The sequence below is a fragment of the Neolamprologus brichardi genome, chromosome 15, assembly GCF_056152115.1.
Source record: "Neolamprologus brichardi isolate AB-2024 chromosome 15, ASM5615211v1, whole genome shotgun sequence".
NCBI lineage: Eukaryota > Metazoa > Chordata > Actinopteri > Cichliformes > Cichlidae > Neolamprologus > Neolamprologus brichardi.
In genome coordinates, this window is record NC_142118.1 from 23,194,126 (window position 1) to 23,213,690 (window position 19,565).

Genomic DNA, 19,565 nt, shown 5'->3' on the forward strand with positions numbered 1-19,565 from the left:
ACTTCAGGCAAACGTCTTTACTTGGTTTATACTTTTACAGTTTGACTAATTAATTCGACCTGGGAAACGAAAGTGTGGTTAATTAAAACATCTTTGCCTTTGGCTTTGAAACCAAGCTGCCAGTTTGGCTTTTAGTTAAAAAGTGTAATTTAAACTTGGAGCAGTTTACACAAGGACAGCACACCTAAAACTGCCTTCCCTCTAAAAGTAGTTGAAGTTAACACCCAAACCCTTAATCTGCTGGCTCTGCTGTGCCTCGGGGCTCATGTTTGGACTTGTGTATGTGTTACTTTAAAGGTGTCTCTTCACTCACAAAGCGCTTCAACAGGCTTTGATGAGCTTGCTGAATGAGCCGTGCCTTATATCAAATACAGCACAGTGATTACTCACTGCAGTCATTAACTTCCACTTCATTTTGATGCCAGATGCTACGACCGACTACCCCCCGCCCGCCTCTCTCTCGGGATAGTTTCATAATGGCTAACGGCCGTGCTCGAACTTCTCTCCACTGCAAACAAGCCAGAGAACCCACATTTCAGTTTGCCAGTACGTGATGTCACCTCATTGAAAGTGAACAAGAGGCCTGAAACGCATACCTATGAATCCTTCCTCGGGCTGCTGCAAACAGAGGAATTAGCATTAAGTGAAGTGCACACTGTGACCTATAGTCCCAGCTGATAACTACGCTTTTTTTCTCCAGTGACAACAATAATATTACTGCACACGTACAAGGTCACAGTTTGACCCTGTGACCTCGTATTTGAGCGTGCAGCTTGGGAGCGTGCATGCGGTGTGATCAGGTTTGCTTCTGCTTATGTAAATGTGCATCACAGTGAACACCTGAGGGGATCACACCTGTTGGTCTCCAATTACAGCAGCGTCCGGGCTGCTCTGATAAAAGGGGCTCATTGTACTGGGATTGTGATGGTTTAATATCCCTAATTAGTTTTGATGGGCTCTTAGTGCAGCACTCAGACAGTGCGGGGTAATGATTTTAAGTTCCCAGAGAAAAGCCTGCTGCTGTTTGGCAGGAAGCCACCGTGTGTGCAGGGAGCTGCTGAGTGACGGCCGCAGCTGTGTGGATGGAAACGAGCTGGCTCAGAGTCTCGCTTCTTATTGGCTGCTCACCCCGCCCGGCTCCTCTTTTTTCTTAGCGAGGTCACGATGCTCCTCGATGGTTTTTCTTAGGCTTTGGGATGATGCTTAGTCATCCTCCAGTGAAACACAAGCTTTCACTTTAGAGCTTTCAAAGTCATCTCCGTGTTCCCACGGCAGGATGTTCACTGATTTAGGAAGCAGATTTGTCATGTCCTTTTAAGAGTTTCTAACTTTGTGAGACACTAACATGACTATTTTTATTATGATTCTTTGGCAGTTTTTATAATCTGGTTTACTATAAAAACTTGCACAGAAATGTCACTTCAAAGGGACAAATAGACTTTTAAGATCAGTGTTATGTGTTTTTTCTTTGCTCTACTACACAAAGGTCATTCATTGTCTTCAGCCAACCACTTTTACCACTAATGTGATGTGTGGTTTAGAGACAGTGGCACGGATTTGAAAGCTGAAGATGTTAGCATTTCATTGCGAGGACAAGGATGGGACAGAATTGGAAATGAGTCCATCAGGTACAGCTGAGGCTGAGATGGTGTGGACATGTTGGACAAAGGTCAGAGATGATTCATGGATGTAGTGAAGGAGGACGTGCAGAGAGCTGCTGTGACAGAAGAAGCTGGTATGCTGTCTGTAACTACACTATCACCGGTACTTCCTTTTAATGTGACAAATGCATCAGTTCTGCATCAGGTTAAAACCTCAGTGTGATAGAAAGTGTTTTTTGAGCTGGAAGTCCGTGCTGTGTGCGTGTAAACACGCTCTGGCCTGCGAGGCTGACCGTCAGGTTCTCACACATGCTGGTAGTTTATGGTCTGCTCTGCCCCCGGCCACTCGTATTCACGGAAACAACGGAGAGGACGGATGATGAACTGCAGCTACTCTGGCTCCATCAGGTTGCATTTGTTTACATCACTACATATTACTGTATTCATAGGGGTTTCCACGACATACTACACTGTATGCTGACACATATACGTGGTGATGCTTGCGTGGTAGTGTGATGAACGCTGTAAGGAAGAAATTGAAATCACCACATCAGTCTGTGGGGAAAATAATATTTTGTGAAACGTTTCTTTTCGAACTTTTGTTTCTTACAACGAGGATTAACAAGTCCTAAACGTTACACTGCTGTTTTATAAAGTGCATCATTTTTGTGATTTCAGTGTTTCAGGTTTGAATGACAGCTGCTGCAAATCATCATTTTTACAGCTGTCAATCAATAAAATCTGATAAAATATAAACACTGGTGTGCCTTGCTTTGTCCTCAGCGATGTTATTGTAAATTTTAATTTTTAATTATTGTCCTTTATTTAATTTTTGGGCCTTTGTTTTTGACTGTGTTCAGTTTCCAGAGCGGTTTTGGTTTATTTTAGGTTTGTTTTTTATTGTTTAAGTAATGCTAACATTCAGACTTCATTACTTTGTGTGCTAGTTTTAATCTTATTAATGACTAAAACTAAAGACAAATACTTTATTTATTCCACATTTGGAATAAGTCCTTTTAACCGACTTCTATATTTTATTCTAGATTTGTGAGTGCATCATGGGATTTCAGGGAGTTTTAGTCTTTTAGTCTTGTTTTCCTTTTTATTCCAGTGAGTTCAGGGTAACTGTTATCTCCTACATCGCTGGCTGAAGTCCCTGTGCAGCAACAGCAGTGTGCGACCTGGCTGGGCCTCGCTCTGTCCCTGTGTCGCCGCTGTAACGCGATTAGCTGCTGCTTTGACTCACTAACACTGTATTTGGTTTGCTTTCTATCAGAAAAGCTCCAGAAAGCCCCGAGTCAGTGCTGTCTGTGTTTCAGTCTGTAGTATAATGAATATTTCTAATCTTGATGTCCATTTCATTGATAAACCAAAGAGAGACAAAATGGTTTAATAACGTGGCTGTTACAAATGCAGGAACGAAGTTTGTGCTCTAAAATATCTTTGGAAGTCAGGGAAGTAGGTGGCCCCACCCACCTCCTGTTTAAGCCTTCTGTTTGTGAGGGGCAGCCAATCAAAAGAAGGCTGGGCTGAAGGGGGAGGGGCTAAAACAGTTTCAGACAGAGGATCGTGGCACAGTGTCCGATAAATGAAGATTATTTTGAAATGCAAGTCATCAGGGTGCAGTGAGATAAACAGACTTTAAAACAAGAGGCACACACAGCATCCTTTTCAGCTGTTTGAGATTTTTATGGTTTGCTGAGTGAAACGATTACCAAGGAGCTGAGGTGCAATCAAGGCAACACACTAGGAGCCAACTGAGCTTTAAACAGAAAGAAATGTTTGCATGTTGGAGCCGAAAGAGCGCCGCTGACTGTTGTGTGTCATGTTTTCCAGAGCCTTCAGAGCGGCGAGATGGAGGATGGGAAGCCGGTGTGGGCGCCACACCCAACGGACGGGTTCCAGCTGGGAACCATAGTAGACATCGGAGCCGACAGCCTCACCATCGAACCCCTCAAACAGAAGGGAAAGGTGAGCAAAGTCTGAGGGTTACCTGCTTTACAGGAGCAGTTATTAGTAGTTATTACTGCACTGCAGACTTATTTACTCGCCTGCCTTCCTACCCCGAGACCATCCCCAATTTCCCAACTGCGTCCTGATGTCTGTGTGCAGGACTCGGGTTGGAAGGATGACATTTATTTTACCTCCAAGCGTCAGCGTTGTATTAATAACACAAAGCAAAGACTTAAAAGGCTAGCTGTAGCTTCATCACCTCTACGTCAGCCTTTTTATGCCTTCCTCTTTTATTTTGAAGAAGAATGAGTGACATGAAAATGGTTTTGAATCGATCGGCCCGCTCTGGCCCTTCTTTGATGGGTTTATCCGATGTGCTCTCACCTGCTGCGTGTTAATGATTTAATGTCCCGCTTAGCTCGCGGGGGTTCAGGCCACCTTTTTGGCAGCAATAAAGCATTGTTCACTCTGTGATTCACCTCCGGTGCTCAAGTGCTGATTAATCAGAAGTCAAGTGGCTCTGTGTAGCAAGATAAACGCGCTTTCTTTGATATCGCCTCCGTTGATTCGCTTTTCTGCTGCATCAGGTGCTGAATCGCCTTCAGCAAAGCTTTTAATGTCACTGAGAGTCTGTTGCTGTGGTAACCCCTAAAGCTCAGTGTCCGTCTCACTAATCTTCCCCCTCGGAGAGGCCTTGGCAGTGACAGCGTTCCTCTTTAAAGAGGCTCCTCACTGATTTACCGTCAGTCTGTAAAACACAGAACCGCATAGGTGTGTTTCCACACCTGCCTGAGTCATGAGTGATATTTAAACAGGAAAAGTGATTTTAATCCTGCGTTCTTTTAAGAGTGGCTCTCGTTCCTGGATGTTTTCTCTGAATAACGTTGCACAAGGTTGGCCTCACTGGATTTCTGGCCATTTACTGGAATGCGTTGCAGCAGTTTTTACAGCAGTCATTCGGTGCTCACACAGCCAGTTTTATGGTTTTTATCTCCCTCCTCACCATCTCTATCCAGAAATATTTACTCCACCTTTTACTGTGCCCCTGATCTTTGCACATTTGCTCTGCGAACGACTGCATAAAGGCTTAACGGGGCCTCTCTGCATTTACAGAGAGATTCCAGGTAAATGTATTTTAAATGTCACACCAGTTTGAAATGATCTCCGTTATGGATGGAAAATTACGACTGGGGAATTTTAAGTGTTCAGTGATTCACAACAACTTATGGATTCAATAAAACACACGAGGTGACACTGCACCTTAAAAGTACCCGGTACCTGCTTCAGTAGTATTTTTTTACTGCACACATTCTTCCATCTTTAGTGGAACAGTAAAAGTAAGCTAACGCTGACAGTTAACATAAACGTTTTATTTTGTTGGGACTGACCTTTATTTACCTCACCTATGGCCATACCTGGCCTTCTCCTAATATATATTCATTATAATTGATACATTTGTATCCTTCTTGCTCCTTCTTGCTACATTTCACTGTTTCACAGAAACCCTTCACTCCTTTTCAAGGCTTTTATTTTTAATCATTTGCACAAACTTGAGTGTAAAAATAGATGTTTTTCATTTGAAGAACCAAAAAGATTCATGAATCTGACATACGTGTCTTATTATTTTTATCAAAGGAGCGACTGACAGAGGTGCAGGTAGAGAAGTGAGATGTGAGGAACAAGTAAAGGCTGATGAAGATGCTTCTAGACAGATGGCTTTATTATGTATTTGTGTACTCGGAGCGTTACATCTCTGCACACACAGTGTGTTGGTTTGCATTAATGAAGTTTTTCCCACGTGTGTCAGTCTCTCACTCGTGTGCTGAAGTCAAAGAAATACAATGAAATATGAGACCTCACGTTACGAGCAGAACCAGCCTTTGTGGTGGTGCTGTTGCTCGCTGTGGTCTCATTTCAGGGTGTGAATATCGTGACGTGTCTCTGATATGTTAACAACTGAGTTTATATTGAATGTCATCAGTGATGTCGCCCCTTTTGAGCTGCTAGCTTCTGGTTTTCAGGTCACACATCCTCTTTAACAAAATATCTTCATGATATTCATCATGACGAAAATATATAGTCATTGTTGCTTAAAGTGACTGAATGTCATCGGCTTTCTGTGGTCAGCACAGTGCCACTAGTTGCTTCCTGTGTGGACGACCCTTAAATCATCACCTGCGACAACCCTGTGACTGATGATGCTAACCCCGGCCCTCTGCTATTAGACTGTGTTGTTTCTGTTTTTAAAAATAGTTTTCCTGAGTCTTTGCAGTTCTGGACAAAATCAGTAATTATACTGACTGCTGCTCATCAGAAAAATCCTTTTTGCTTTTCTTCAAAACGGCGTGTGGGCATGCACCGTGAGCCCGTTGAATAAATCAGCTAAAATGAACTCGCAGTGCAAACTTTGATGGCGTCGATCAGTATAAGAGTGCAAGCTGTCTGCCGTCTCAGGTGGATTTGTTAAAAACCTGAGGATTTTGCACCTTGGATCCATGTGAGTAAAATAGTAGGGTCCCTGAGTTTTGCCTCAAAGGAGCTGATAAACCAGTTCTGACCCCAACCTAAACACCATAAATCAGTTTTATCGGTCGAGGCAGTACAAAGCCTGCTTCAAAGGGTTTCCTGGTAGGAGGGTCCGGAGTAAAATTGCCCTCTCTGGGTTTACCACAGAAAACAGTATTTTAACAGTAATGCTCTGATCTGCTGTCAGAGCGAGTTTCTGGGCTTGAATCTGAACAATGTCCCGTCTGTCCCGCTGCAGCCAGTTTGTGCCAGTGTCTGACGATGTGCTCACTCGCTGGCCGACCTCCCGGGATGGACGTCAGGGGAAAGACGGAGACCATGAGACCCTGTCATACTATCGCTCACAAAGAGCCGGCCTTGTCTGTGTTTCTGTTTCCCAGAGAGTGTCTGATCTGCCTCGGAGCTGCAGATGGACAAAACTGTTTGAAGGGCATTACTGAAGGAGATGAAGTTATTTTTGCAGCAGATACTTAAAAAGGCAATTTTGGAGTTACTTATTTTGTAACTTATTTTGTTCTCGCCAAGAATGAAATAAGATGATGAAGTTTGATGATGTGGCTTTAGTGCCAGGAAGTTATTAGCTTTGATTAGACTGGAAACAGGAAGAGGACTAGCTTTGTTTGTACCATAAACCATGAGTCACTTGCACCAGCTATTTATCCACTTGGCCAGTTCGTTGCACCAGTTTATAGCCAATCCTTAATATCCAAATCACTGATCAGCCACAACATTAAAAGCAACTTAATTCCATTTAATTGCATTTATATGCCACCAAATCACAGCAGTACTTATCTGAGTCTACTTCAGGTTGTTTGGTAAATACTACAGTACTAGTGACTGAATCCCCAGCCCTCCAGTCTGAGAAGGTGCTTGGTTATGGTGTTGTCTCACTGATGTAGCGGGTCCACTTCAGGCCTCTTAAACAGCTCTGAAGCATCGGGGTGGGGTCACAGGACCTCTGGGAGTGTCCTGTGGTGTTGTAGAATTGGATGTTGGGGGTAGGGCCTGCGTGGATCGGGCTCGCTCCTGAGCATGCAGCAGATGCTTGATCAAACTGGGACCCCAGGGAGTTGGAAACACTTCAGGCTCTTTGTTGTGTTCACTGAGGCCTCTCTGAGCAGTTAGCATGGCGATGTGGGAACGCCGTGTGTGAGTTCTGGACTGTTGGGTTTGGAAAGCTGGAGTAAAGGCTGGAAACTGATGGTGTGCTATGGTGAGCATTGATATTCACTGGGACCAATTTAGCTGTTCTTCTAACATGTACCTCACACCTCATCCCACACTGTTGGCAGACGAGTCCTCTTTACACCGCCTCCCCGTGAAGTTTAGGGTTCAGTGTCAGGTTCTGGCCATTTCAGAGCTCTTCATGTTCAGATGCTTTGAAGTGTCCACTGATCCCTGCTCAGAAGCAGCTCTGTAGGGGTCTGCACATTCCAGGAAGGTTCAGTAGTAACACTGAAGTAATAGCTGGCTGTGCTATAACACATTATTTCCCCCCTTGTCTTCACGCGGCGCAGTGTTGTGGAATCGGTCCAGCTTGGGCTGAGAATGTGGAACATGCCACCACTGGAAAGAATGAATCGGCCGTACGTCGGTCTCTGGCTCGAGCCGAGGCCTGCACCGCCTCTTTAAAGAGCCCGATTAAAAGGAGTGAGAGTCTGCCGGGGCCTTCAGGAGCTGGCAGCAATCGGCTTTAAAATCACACGAATACGACACACGCCCCCGCACTCCAAAACACTGAGGTCACATGTCCTCGTAAAGCCTCCTGCATTGGTTCAGCATGGCCGGCTTCAGCTCGAAGTCATGTGTGCAGAGCTAATGCTCCAAAGCTTTTAGAGTAAAAGAAAGCCGAAGGTGGAACAGTGAAACAGAGAGCACTTTAATTTTAGTTTGAGCCCTCAGGTAAATGCTAATTATACGGAGCATTAAAGAGCAACAGAAATGCAAAAACCATCAAATGTTTTTTTTTCTTTTTAAGAAATTAAATTTGTTTTTTTTTTTACTTTCACACTTTCAAAATTCAAAACTGAGCGCTAAGTTTGGCGCCAGGTCTGAGCTGGTTATGCTGACCTCGAGACCACGTGTCTGGGTTTTGTCCTCGGTTTTCTTCTACAGAATGAAACCGTTGAATGAGTCGGCGGTTTCAGACGTTTGAGTGGAGCCGGGATTGTTGCCGACCCGATCGAAGGTCAGTAGTTGGATGTTAATAATGCAGCGCGGCATTTCTCTGCGTCTCAGTCATTGGTCAGTCCCGTCGCCCTGATACCGTTACCTCCTGCCTCCAAATAATTCATCAGGTCTGCAGCAACCGGTAGATGACACTCACCCTGCTGGTACCATCATTTAAAAACATGAAAGAAACCCATGAACTCTGTCGAAGCTGCATCATGCATCAACAGCATCATGCACTGAGTTTTTAAAGCACCTCTGTATAAATTAACTCAGTTTAAATACATTAAGCTGACAGTTTATTTCATCATAAACAGGTCTGCGACAAGTGAATTGATTTTACTTTAAAGTCAAGTTAATAAATCTCTCTTTTCTTTTCTTTTCTCTCAGACGTTTTTGGCTCCGGTGAGCCAAGTCTTCCCTGCAGAGGATGACGTCAACAAACATGTGGAGGATAACTGTGAGTACCTGTGCTTCATCGCTCCACCTACAGATCTGGCTCCTCCTTTTTTAGACATTTAACATTAGACATTTGTCATCCTCCTTAAGCTGCTGTTACTCTGGAAGTCTGGGATCAGCTGTTTCTGGTCCCCGGGCCTTATGTTTGACACCCCTGGTCTAAAGTATTTTCTTGATGCACATCAAAAAGGAAATAAAGTTCCATATAGGAGTATTTTTATTGCAGGAATTTTACTTGCTGATCTGTAATTTGAGTTAAATTCAGCTTTAACACAGAGTTATAACAGGATGCACGTCAGCAAATGTTGGTCTGATATTTCTGAGTCTAAACAAAGCCGCAGTGATATTCATAAATTTATTAACGGACCAAGTCGTCTCTTTTTTCCCTTCAGATTTTCCATCGTGGCTTTAAATAGATTTTATTTATGAGGCGTTCTTCCAGTCTTTTCCCGGGAATGCACCGGGCGCAGTGCCATCATGATGATGCCCACTCAGAACAGTCTTCTACTGTGTCACTATGCTTCTCCTCGCTTAAATGATGAGTTTTTTGCTTGTTTAAAGAGCTGCAGAGGATAGGAAATCAGGTAGATTTTTAAAATAAAAGAACCTCTTGTAGGCTAAACACTTTTCTCCTGGTGTTGCAGAAGGTGAGGTTTGAGTACCCGGTAGTGAAAGCTATTCGCACGTTAAAATGCAGCTTTTTTTCTGCAGCCAGGTGTTCATCTACAGGGAGGGGATGGGGTGGCATTGGCCCTCCCTGAAAACCCTGCTGTTTATTAGTATCTACAGTCATTTAATTACTTTTCTGAAGCGCAGTTTTAATCACTTTATTGCAGTATTTTCATGTTATGCTGTCTGGGTTCCCTATGTGCCCCCGACTGATAAAACCCTCCACACTGCAGTTTTCCTCTCATATAATCTGCTGGTTTGCCGACAGCTGTTGTTGTTGTTGTTGATGATGTTGTTGTGTCTATAGCATCCTCACATTTCCCAAGTGTTACTGTTATTTGTTTTTTTTCCTTTCTGTAAATTCAGCTGCTTTGAGTAAACCTATGCTTGTTTCTGATTGGTCACATGCTGCTGACTCATCACCTTACAGGTGAACATGCTTGAAGTCTGACTGATAACCACCTCACGTGAGCTCTCGGCCCGATGGATGATGCAATGCGCAGCGTGCATCATCCGCTGCTCTGCTGTTTAGTAACATTTTGTCCTGCTTGTGTCTCTCAGGCTCTTTGATGTACCTGAATGAAGCCACGCTGCTCAACAACATCCGAGTGAGATACAGCAAAGACAAAATTTATGTAAGTACAGACACGAGGAGGAGCGGCTGGTTGGTGAAATACTGCGAAACAGAAACGGTTGTGAGGTTGTCCTCATCCTCGCCGTGCTGTATTCACTCCTGGACTCAATGGTGTGTTAAATGCACAGGACACACCTGAGGCTCAGCCTTCAGGTGAACTTGTGGCGCTGAAAATGAAAGAATAAACACTGAAAGGTCACAAAAGCAAAAAGAAAAACTCATAAAGGTTCGGAGTTCGTTTCCTCTGATCGTAAAAAGTCAAAATTTTACACCGAACCAAAATAATTCCGAGCTTGGAAAGACAACGTCACACGTTATCATCACCCGATGAAGGAAATCAGCTGCCGTGTCAGCACCAAGCGTCGGTCGTGACCTGCCCGCACCACCTGTGGGCGGACCGCACGCTCAGTCATGTTTCCACACTCCACTGAAGCAGAGATCTACTCCACCCTCGCCTGAAACAAAGGCATCACATATTCTTACTGCACAAACATGTGCACTCCCAGTTTATAAAAAATAACATGTGTGCAGGTTACTGTGTAAATATACATGTAACGTACGGAGGACTGAAGCTGCCAAAATAAAACTTTAATGAATGAATAGATTAAAAACTCATTAAATAAATCAGATCAAACTTTATTAGATTTTTTTTTACATCTATATGTGACATAAATTAATATTTATAATTAATAATATTTAATAATATTATTTAATAATATTTAAATAACTTTGTTTATATATGTATGTATTTATTTAATCAGTTTAAAGGTTTTTTATAAGCTTTTTTAAATTGTTGCAGTTATTTCTACATTTTCCTTTTTCTGCTTTCTTTATTTTTTAATTATAAGTCCGATTTTACTCACTAAAAATGAATTTTTGTTAGTTACTTTTTATTGCATTGCCCTTGAAAACTCACTTTCACACTGATTGAATAATTGTTTTATTTATTTATTTATTTATTTATTTTCCTTCATATGGATGTCTTCACTTTCGGCTCTTGTCACTTCAAAATGCCTTCAGTAATTATTCATGTCCATCCAGATAAAGAGGACAGCTGTCCCGTGTTTGCTGTTATTTAAATAATTATAATTTTGCTCAAGTCCTTTAAGATGAAACAGATGTGGGCCAAACAGAGTCTTCAGCTTACCAGCCAACCCTCAGCTGATAATTATTCCTCCACATGAGGCTCTGATAGGAGCAGCGGGGGTACACAGGGTGTCTTTTCACCCCGGGGGGCTTTTCGGGCCGGCCTCACACCTTGAACACCTAGCAGGGGCTCATGTGACCTCTGCTGCCTTTGCTATTTAGCTCCATTTTCCTGTGAAGCTTCCAACTGATGTCAGCTGGAGTCAGACTTGGTCCACACTGACACCTAGTAGCTGAGGAGGGAACTGCACTGTGAAGCTCACAGAGGGCATTTCTAATATAAATCAGGTTTTATTGATAAATGAGGATATTGTAAAGCTTTAGAAATCTCTGCAGCAATTATAAATGTAAATCTAAACCTCTCCAAAACTTTTGAAAACACAATATAATCATTGTAACCTCCATGAAGACTGGAAACCCAATCCTCAATCACAATGTGATGCTCAGGAGTTTTATGAATTCTTAAAATTCTTGAGATGTGGCTGGATGCTCGTATTACTGGCTGATATGGAGTTTGGATCAGTACAGAAATTCAGATTTTCTGATCCTGATTCTGTTAAACTCTGTTAAACAGATTTTGGAGCCTCTCACTTTTTACAAGTGCTGAAAGAAAACGTTTGCTGCTCCTTCAGGAGGAGGCAGTGAAATTAGAGACTTTGTTGGTTTTATGAGCCAAATAATTTATTTTTATTCCTCTTGTTCTTCTTCTTCTTTCAGACATTTGTAGCAAACATCCTGATCGCCGTCAACCCGTACTATGACATCCCGAAGCTTTACTCGCAGGAGACCATCAAGAAGTACCGGGGCCGGTCGCTGGGCACGCTGCCGCCGCACGTCTACGCCATTGGTGAGCAGCTCAGTTTATCACGACTTTTACATGCTGGACAGTATTTCCAGGAACTTTTCACACATTTTTGTTCTCTGCTCATGACTAAAGCTCAGTTTGATCATTTTTGGTGTGTTTTTAGAAAGAGGGAAACCTTTCGTTTGCCGTGATTTAAAAACACAAACAAACCGTAACCAGAAAGCCTCACATTAAAGGAGAGACAAGAAATATTCTGTTAGTTAGTGAAATCTACCTGTCGAGGGAACAAGGCATGATTCATCTCTACAGAGCTCATTTTAACCTGCTCGAGTTGAGCAAAGTTTGTTTACATATTCAGAAAGTTAAAGACTCCTGAGACGGTTTAGAGGTCAGTATCTTTATTTTAGACTTTTTAAGCAGTTTTTGGACATGGATGCCTTTATTCGCTCTAGCAGCTGGAGACCAGATAAGTGTGGAGATTTAAAATGTCCTAATCTCTGTCATTTTTAAACTTATTTTAATGTTTCACAAATTGAAGATCATTAAAGTCATTTAGAAATTATCAGTTTAATCGTCCTCTAATAATTTAATACCAAAAGCAGTTCTTTTAGGGTGAAAGTTAATGCACCTCCTGTTGTAGTTTACAATTTGTCCACTAGGGGGCAGCCAGCACTGCGATTTCCCAGAGTCCCCTGAACATCACGGTACCAGACTGACTTATTGAAACCGCAGGGGTTTAATATCTGTTTGATTATTGGGGTCAGCGTGGCGTCTGATCTAACTGCTGCCTCTGTCTTCAGCTGATAAGGCATACAGGGACATGAAGGTCCTGAAGATGAGCCAGTCCATCATCGTCTCCGGGGAGTCTGGAGCCGGCAAGACTGAAAACACCAAGTTTGTTCTCAGGTGAGGGAGGCGAGGGTCTCGTCTTTCAGCGAACGCAGCAACGACAAATCTGAGAAAATTATCCACGTTTTCATGTTTGTGTGATTACTTTAATGTGACCTGTACTCGGAGCTTATTATACACAATCAGTTTTGATATCATCGATTTTCATTTGACCTCATTTGTGATTTTAATTATCAGCTTGTTTTCATAATTAATTGTTTTGTCCAGAAAAGGTCGGAAAATGGTTAAAAGGCCTTTTTAGTTCATTTAAATGTCCTGTTTCATTTGACTCACTGACCCCAAATATTTTCTACTCCGAGTTATTCTGATAAGAAATTACTTATTTGATTATTAAAAGTGGTATTTGATAAATGCTCACACAAAATCTGGACTTTTAAGGCACCTTGTAAAAGCTGTGACATTACAGTGTTTAGACGATGTGAGCAGAAACATTTACAGGAAGGTGAGAGCCGGTGATTCTAATAATGCTCTCCTCTGAAGCAGCTTTTCAGTAAGTGTCAGTGTGATGTCACAGTGTTATCCATGGTAAATGGCCTGTATTTATATAGCGCTTTACTAGTCCGAAGGACCCCAAAGCGCTTTACACATCCAGTCATCCACCCATTCACACACACATTCACACACACATTCACACACAGGTGATGGCAAGCTACATTGTAGCCACAGCACTGACAGAGGCGAGGCTGCCGGACACTGGCGCCACCGGGCCCTCTGACCACCACCAGTAGGCAACGGGTGAAGTGTCTTGCCCAAGGACACAACGAGCAAGACCGTCCAAGCTGGGCTCGAACCTTCCGATTACAAGGCGCACTCCCAACTCTTGAGCCACGATCGCTGGTGGGCGATTGAAGCCAGAAATGAGCCTATTTGGATGAAAGGGTTAGCAGAGATATCTGCTGAGTACAAAACTATTAAAGGTCCTCTCTGTAGACTTGTTGGATGGTTGGTACCACACAGGAAGTGATGTCATTGCTCAGATAACCGCAATAAAAATGCTCCAGTTCGGTGACTTCACTTAGCAGGCACGAGGTTCACGCAGTGAGGTGTTAAAATATTCACCTGCAGTAATGTGGGAGTCTCACCGATGAAGCCAGCCTCTAGTGGACGTCTGAGGAACTGCAGGTTTGGACTTTGTTTTGCAAGTTTTTCGCAGAAAGGAAGTGTTTCTGTGGAGGTCACAGGAAACTGTACTGTAGGTCATCTACTAATTGGAAGGCAAAAGTGTCCTCGGGCAGGGAACAATGTGTTAATCAGAGCATGAATACATGGGAATGGGGGAGCGAGGCATGATGTATAAAGTGCTTTAAGTGCTCCAGTGGAAAAGCTCGATATAAGAGTCGTTTACCAGCAGCAGCAGGGGGTGGTTCATTAAAGCCTTAAACCTGTGCAGTGACCCTCTGGTAAACCCAGAGGTTCTGCCTTTCTGATCACTTTAACCTAAATATTTAACACAGTTGTACTTCCTGCAGAGCGTCGTTCTTTGCTTTCACACAGACATCCGACAATCTACCGGATTTGTTTTGTTGAATATCAGAAACTGACTTCTTCCTCCTTCTTACAGCACTTTCAACAGTATTAAAAATGAAATATGGTCCAACAAAAACAGTTTTTATTGAACAAACTTTAAAAACCTTTAAACTGTAAACCTGTGCTTTAAAATGAGATGAATCGTGTGTTCTCAGGTGTTGATGATGTGCTGTGCTTGCAGATACCTGACGACCTCGTACGGAACGGGTCAGGACATCGACGAGAGGATAGTCGAAGGTGAGGTCGCTTCTGCTTCTCTCATCAACTTCCTGTTGAGGTTTGAGTTTGAACTCGACTTTTTTCTCCCTTGCAGCAAACCCTCTGCTCGAGGCCTTCGGTAACGCCAAAACTGTCCGGAACAACAATAGCAGTCGCTTTGGGAAGTTCGTGGAGATCCACTTCAACGAGAAGGTGCTCAGGGCCATTCTCGCTCAGTCGATCACGAGCTTTAACGTCTGCTGATGAAAGTTATGAATTACAAATGAAGCCTAATGGCGGCACTTATTCAGCACGATCTGTTTACGTTGATCTTTCTGCTTTTGTGAAGAGACGCGATTTGCCCTCTGCCGTCTCAGATGCTTACGCAGCATAAACTCAGTAATGAGTGGGCTATGATCATTTATCTCTTTTGTTTTGCTCTTGTTTATGTGTCCTATAAATCTCTCTTTTTTTGTGATTTCCAGCTTTATTATCTACATTTTTCTTCTTTAAACTATAATATGAGATAAATTCTTTATATTTAATATTTCATTTCCATTTAATTCACCATATAATTTATTATAATACCAAAGTGGCAGGATATGAAGATGAACCACGCTGATAGATGCCATAAATGAGTTTTGGTTTTTTTGGTTTTTTCCCCCGCTCTTCCTCCTCAGAACGCCGTCGTGGGCGGCTTCGTGTCGCACTACCTGCTGGAGAAGTCGAGGATCTGTCGGCAGAGCCCCGAGGAGAGGAACTACCACATCTTCTACCGGCTGTGTGCCGGAGCTCCCGAAGACATCCGGCAGAAGTTTCACCTCAGCTCTCCGGACACGTTCCGGGTACGGATATTAAGATTTTTATCATCCTGACGCTCGATAAACCCAATCAGATGGGCGGGGGCTGATGAATGAATGGAGGAGGTGCAGATGATGGGTGGGGGCCTGATCACAGACTTGATGGAAGGACTCTGTATTTTTCTTGTTTCTGTCAAACCAGCACTGAGTGTGTTCTTCTTCATCAAAGCCCAAACCCCACAAAAGTCCTTCATCACCACGAGCTGCCCAAAATCTTAATCCGCCACTGAAAATAGTCCTCAAAACACCACAGTCTCCCGATGTTTAAGTCATGTTTGCTGCCAAAATGGTTCTTTTTCATAAACCAGATCAGAATTTCTGGACAGAGTTATTGCAGCTGAGATTGAAGTGCCTCTGCCTGCAGTTGGTAGGTTTGAATCAAAAACGGGTAACGGTACAGTTGTTTTGTTATTGCATAATTCTCTCTGAAGCCTAAACTCCCTCCAACTCCATATTTGTGCTCTTGTGCTCTCTATATTTGTCCTCTGTCTGAAACAAGCCAATTTAGCTCCTCCCCCTTTAAGCCAGCTCTCTTCTGACTGGCTGCTCTTCACGAAGAGAAGATGATCCCTCGTGATGTCATACAGATCCAAGGGTTGAAAAAACTGCGTGGAACTGAGTGTTTGAAGCAGTTTGAAGGCTGAGCTTGTGGTTCACGCGTGTACATACACTGACCTCATGTGAAGCGTCGGCTGTGTGTGCTCAGTCTGCAGAGCCTGGTGTGGGTGTGACTCCTGGGTCGACTCTGTGTTAGGAGGATTCCAAAAGATCTAAATAATGGTTTCAAAATCCAAGAAAGTCAGATGGCACACCCTTTAAACTAAGAAATTCAGCCTGCTCTTCCCCTGTTTGAACAGCAGGGGGCAGCTCATCCTCAGTAAAGCCCACCTGCTGCACATGCTCCGTTTATCAGCTGTCAGTGGTGGATGGAGAGCGGCGAGGGGGGGTGTCAGGTGCTCGTGTTTGCCACCTGCAGCCACAAACGCAGACGTCCACAGTCCTGAGATAACGGGGGCGAAAGCAGCCGTGATGGCTGTTACATGACGGTGACGAACTTGTGTTGATTTCTGTGCCGTCAACGCTCTAACATGTTATCTGTGACAGAGCTGAGAGGTTAGACAGGAACATGTGACTTCTGAGTGCCTAGCAACCGGATTTTAGGGAAAACAACAACATCACAGATACACAAGAATCATGACAGCAAACTAAAGTTAAAAAGCAAACAGACTGAGAGATAAGGGTTTTGCTTTCTTTTGGTTCGCCTGAGAAGAGCTGACTCATCCTCATACTCACGTCTTCTGGAGGAGAAGAAGAAAACCTGAGGTCACTTTCTTTGTTTAGGGTTGTTTCTTTTATTGGCAGCTTCTAAATTCAATCATCTACTCTCACCTTCGTCACTCTTGGGCCTCAAAGTGCCGACGTTTGCTCTACAGTGCCCGCCCCTGTCCCCCTGCAACTTATTACACCACCTGCATCTTCTGATGGTTCATGCATCTGCACTTTCCCCCGATGATGCGGAGGGAGAAAAATGCTCACACGGTTTGAGCCGTGATGAACTCCTGAAGTTCAGCTTTTGTGCATCACAGGAGGAGCTGAGGTGTGTTCAGGTCCACGAAGGCTTGTTTAAAGGGTCAAAGTGCTGATGACTCCAAAGAGAGCAAGAAGGTGTTTTCATCATCAAATACTGAAGAGGACATGAAGTGCACTTTTTTCTAAGGAGGGAAGAGAACATGAAGCAAAAAGGTAAAGGAAGAAAAACAGCGAATTAAGAAGGAAGCAATATGGGAAGATGCTGTTTCAGGAGGGAAGGAAGGAAAAAGGAGGAAAGTGAAAAAGACACAAGAATTTCATTTTTTTCAGAAAAGGAAGAAGAGGTGGAAGAGGTTGAGGAAAGATAAGGAAGGAAAGAAATGGGAAGAAAGCTATAAGGAAGGACAGAAAGAAACAGATAAGATGAAGGAAGCAAGGTGCAAACAAATGCAAGGGTGGAAAGAAGGAAATAGAAATAGAAGCGGTAACCAATGAGGCTAGATTAAGGAAATAAGGAGTCAAAGGAAGAAAGAGGGAAAGACAGAAAATGGAAATTAAGACAACAAAAGGCTGAAGGAGGGAAGGAAAGAAGACAGAAATGGAGGGTAGAAAGGTGAAAAGAAAGGACATAAGGAACCACATGAATATAAGAGAAAAATAAAGGAGGTAATAAAGGAAATAAGTCAATAGTCAAGTAAATAAATAGGGAAATGGAGGGAAAAAGTAAGGAAACAGAAAAAAGGTAGTAGTAGTTAGGACTGAAAGAAGGTGACAAAAGAAACAGAAGTAGTAAAGAAAGATAGATGAAAAGGACATGAGGAAGAGAATAAAGAAGAAAAGATGAGTGTGAAAAGAAGACATACAGGACAGGAGGCAGAGAGGGTGGAAGTAACTGAGGAAGCATCAGGAGGATAGAAGCCAGGAAACAAAGGAATAAGGAGGGTTGGAAAAGAGAAGGACAGAAGGATGCAATGGAAGCTAAATGAAGTCCCAGAAATCTTGAGAAAAAGTACTCAAGTATTTACTGCAGTAAAGGGGCCGAGGTGCATTTCACCTCGGCGGGGTGACTCTGAGGTTTTTCAGGAGGAAAACGAGACGCTCCCATCGGCGGTCTGCCGGGGAGATGGAGGACACTTGGTCCTCCCGGTGGCTTCGGCTCTAATGAAAGTTTTTGTTTATGTTTATCTTCTCGGCAAGAGAAGGGCTCGCCTCTGCAAACAAGATAAGCCCTGCCTCGAACCAGCCTCCCCCTCTTCCCGAGACACCTGGGAGGTGAGCACCAGAGCCACTGTCATCTCGTGTCTGTGCAGAGAGGAGGAGGATATCAGCAGAGCAAAGCTGCTTTTAATGCAAATGCAATTATCCAGGTGAACTCTGACCGTCTCTGAAGCAAACCGTTTCCTGCACACAAACTCTGAGAGCACAGCGTTCCCATTTGACTGATGGTTTAAGCCGTAAAACAAAGCACTTCCTGGGCCTGCATCCATACATGGAGGCGCGAGGCCGCCTGTCAAACACTCGAGTCTGAAAATGACATTAGTGCAAAAACGCCAGTGTTTTGCATCATTTCTAGTTATTGTTGCTATGTTTTAACTTTGACAACAGCACATTTAGTTGGGTTTGTTTCATTTCTGCTCATTTTTTACCTTTTAAAACTGCATCTTGAAATGTTTTAGATATACAACTTTACAGGACGAGCCTAAACTCCACTCGGAAAATAAATATACGAATAAAGTTGTTTAAGAAAAATGCTGATAATAGTAAGTGACTCATATAAGACTATAGAAAATCACATTTTCTATTGAAAATATTATTTTTCCCTTAGTTATACTAGTCTGAAGCTTGTGCTGTCCTCCTTAATGTAATTACAGTTATTAAAATTTATTTCCATAGCTCTGATTTTACATATTTATAATAACACAGTGATGATAATTTTATTTCAGTTGTACTTTTCATGCAAGTTGCACAAAGTGCTTTCCAGAGCAGGGAGTAGCAGGGAGCCAATAAAAATACATACATTTAAAAAAGAAATGGATAAATAATCAAAATAAGTTAGTTTTTTTCTCCAGGATTTATAAAAGCTATGACAACAAACTAAATACTAATTTAAAAACAGCAAACCAGAGATAAAAATCAAAGCTGCTGTCAGTCCAGGGGTCTGAGGATAAACAGCCTTTAATGTCTGATAGTTTTGGATCTTTATCTTTTATTTGTAGTTTTCAGGACTCTTTACTCCAAAGACCACCTCTGTCTGCCGAGTGCGATTCAAAAACCTTTTTTGTTCTTTGAAGCTGACAAACTGCGTGACAGTTACATTTATGAAGTCGAGACCCGAACAATCGAAGAAGCTAAAAGACCCAACTTAGCAGATCTTTCCCCCCATGGTTGTCTGAGGAAGAAGTTCAGGGCATTTCTGCTGGAATGAAATCACGGTGGATTAATCTTAGGAGTCTTTTTTTTTTTTTTTTTTTAATGGCAGACTTGCCCAAGAACAGCTTACGAGGTTAACCGCACCGGCTTGTATGATGTCGGGTGATTTCTGATGTGCTCTTTCTTTTTAATCTGCCTTTGAAACTTTG

The 19,565-nt window shown here is 42.9% G+C and overlaps 1 protein-coding gene across 5 annotated transcripts in view; it reads left to right on the forward strand.

Moving 5' to 3' along the window:
* The window catches only part of myo6a (myosin VIa), a 144,744-nt gene that overhangs the window by 22,926 nt on the left and 102,253 nt on the right, over positions 1–19,565 (forward strand). For all 5 annotated transcript variants that reach the window (XM_087852510.1, XM_087852507.1, XM_087852508.1 and 2 more), the window contains exons 2-9: positions 3,438–3,572; positions 8,640–8,709; positions 9,939–10,012; positions 11,875–12,004; positions 12,763–12,868; positions 14,580–14,635; positions 14,712–14,809; positions 15,277–15,441. In XM_087852510.1, coding sequence (XP_087708636.1) covers positions 3,456–3,572; positions 8,640–8,709; positions 9,939–10,012; positions 11,875–12,004; positions 12,763–12,868; positions 14,580–14,635; positions 14,712–14,809; positions 15,277–15,441 — 816 coding nt within the window. In that variant the 5' untranslated portion in view covers positions 3,438–3,455. The remainder of the gene's footprint in view (positions 1–3,437; positions 3,573–8,639; positions 8,710–9,938; positions 10,013–11,874; positions 12,005–12,762; positions 12,869–14,579; positions 14,636–14,711; positions 14,810–15,276; positions 15,442–19,565) is intronic.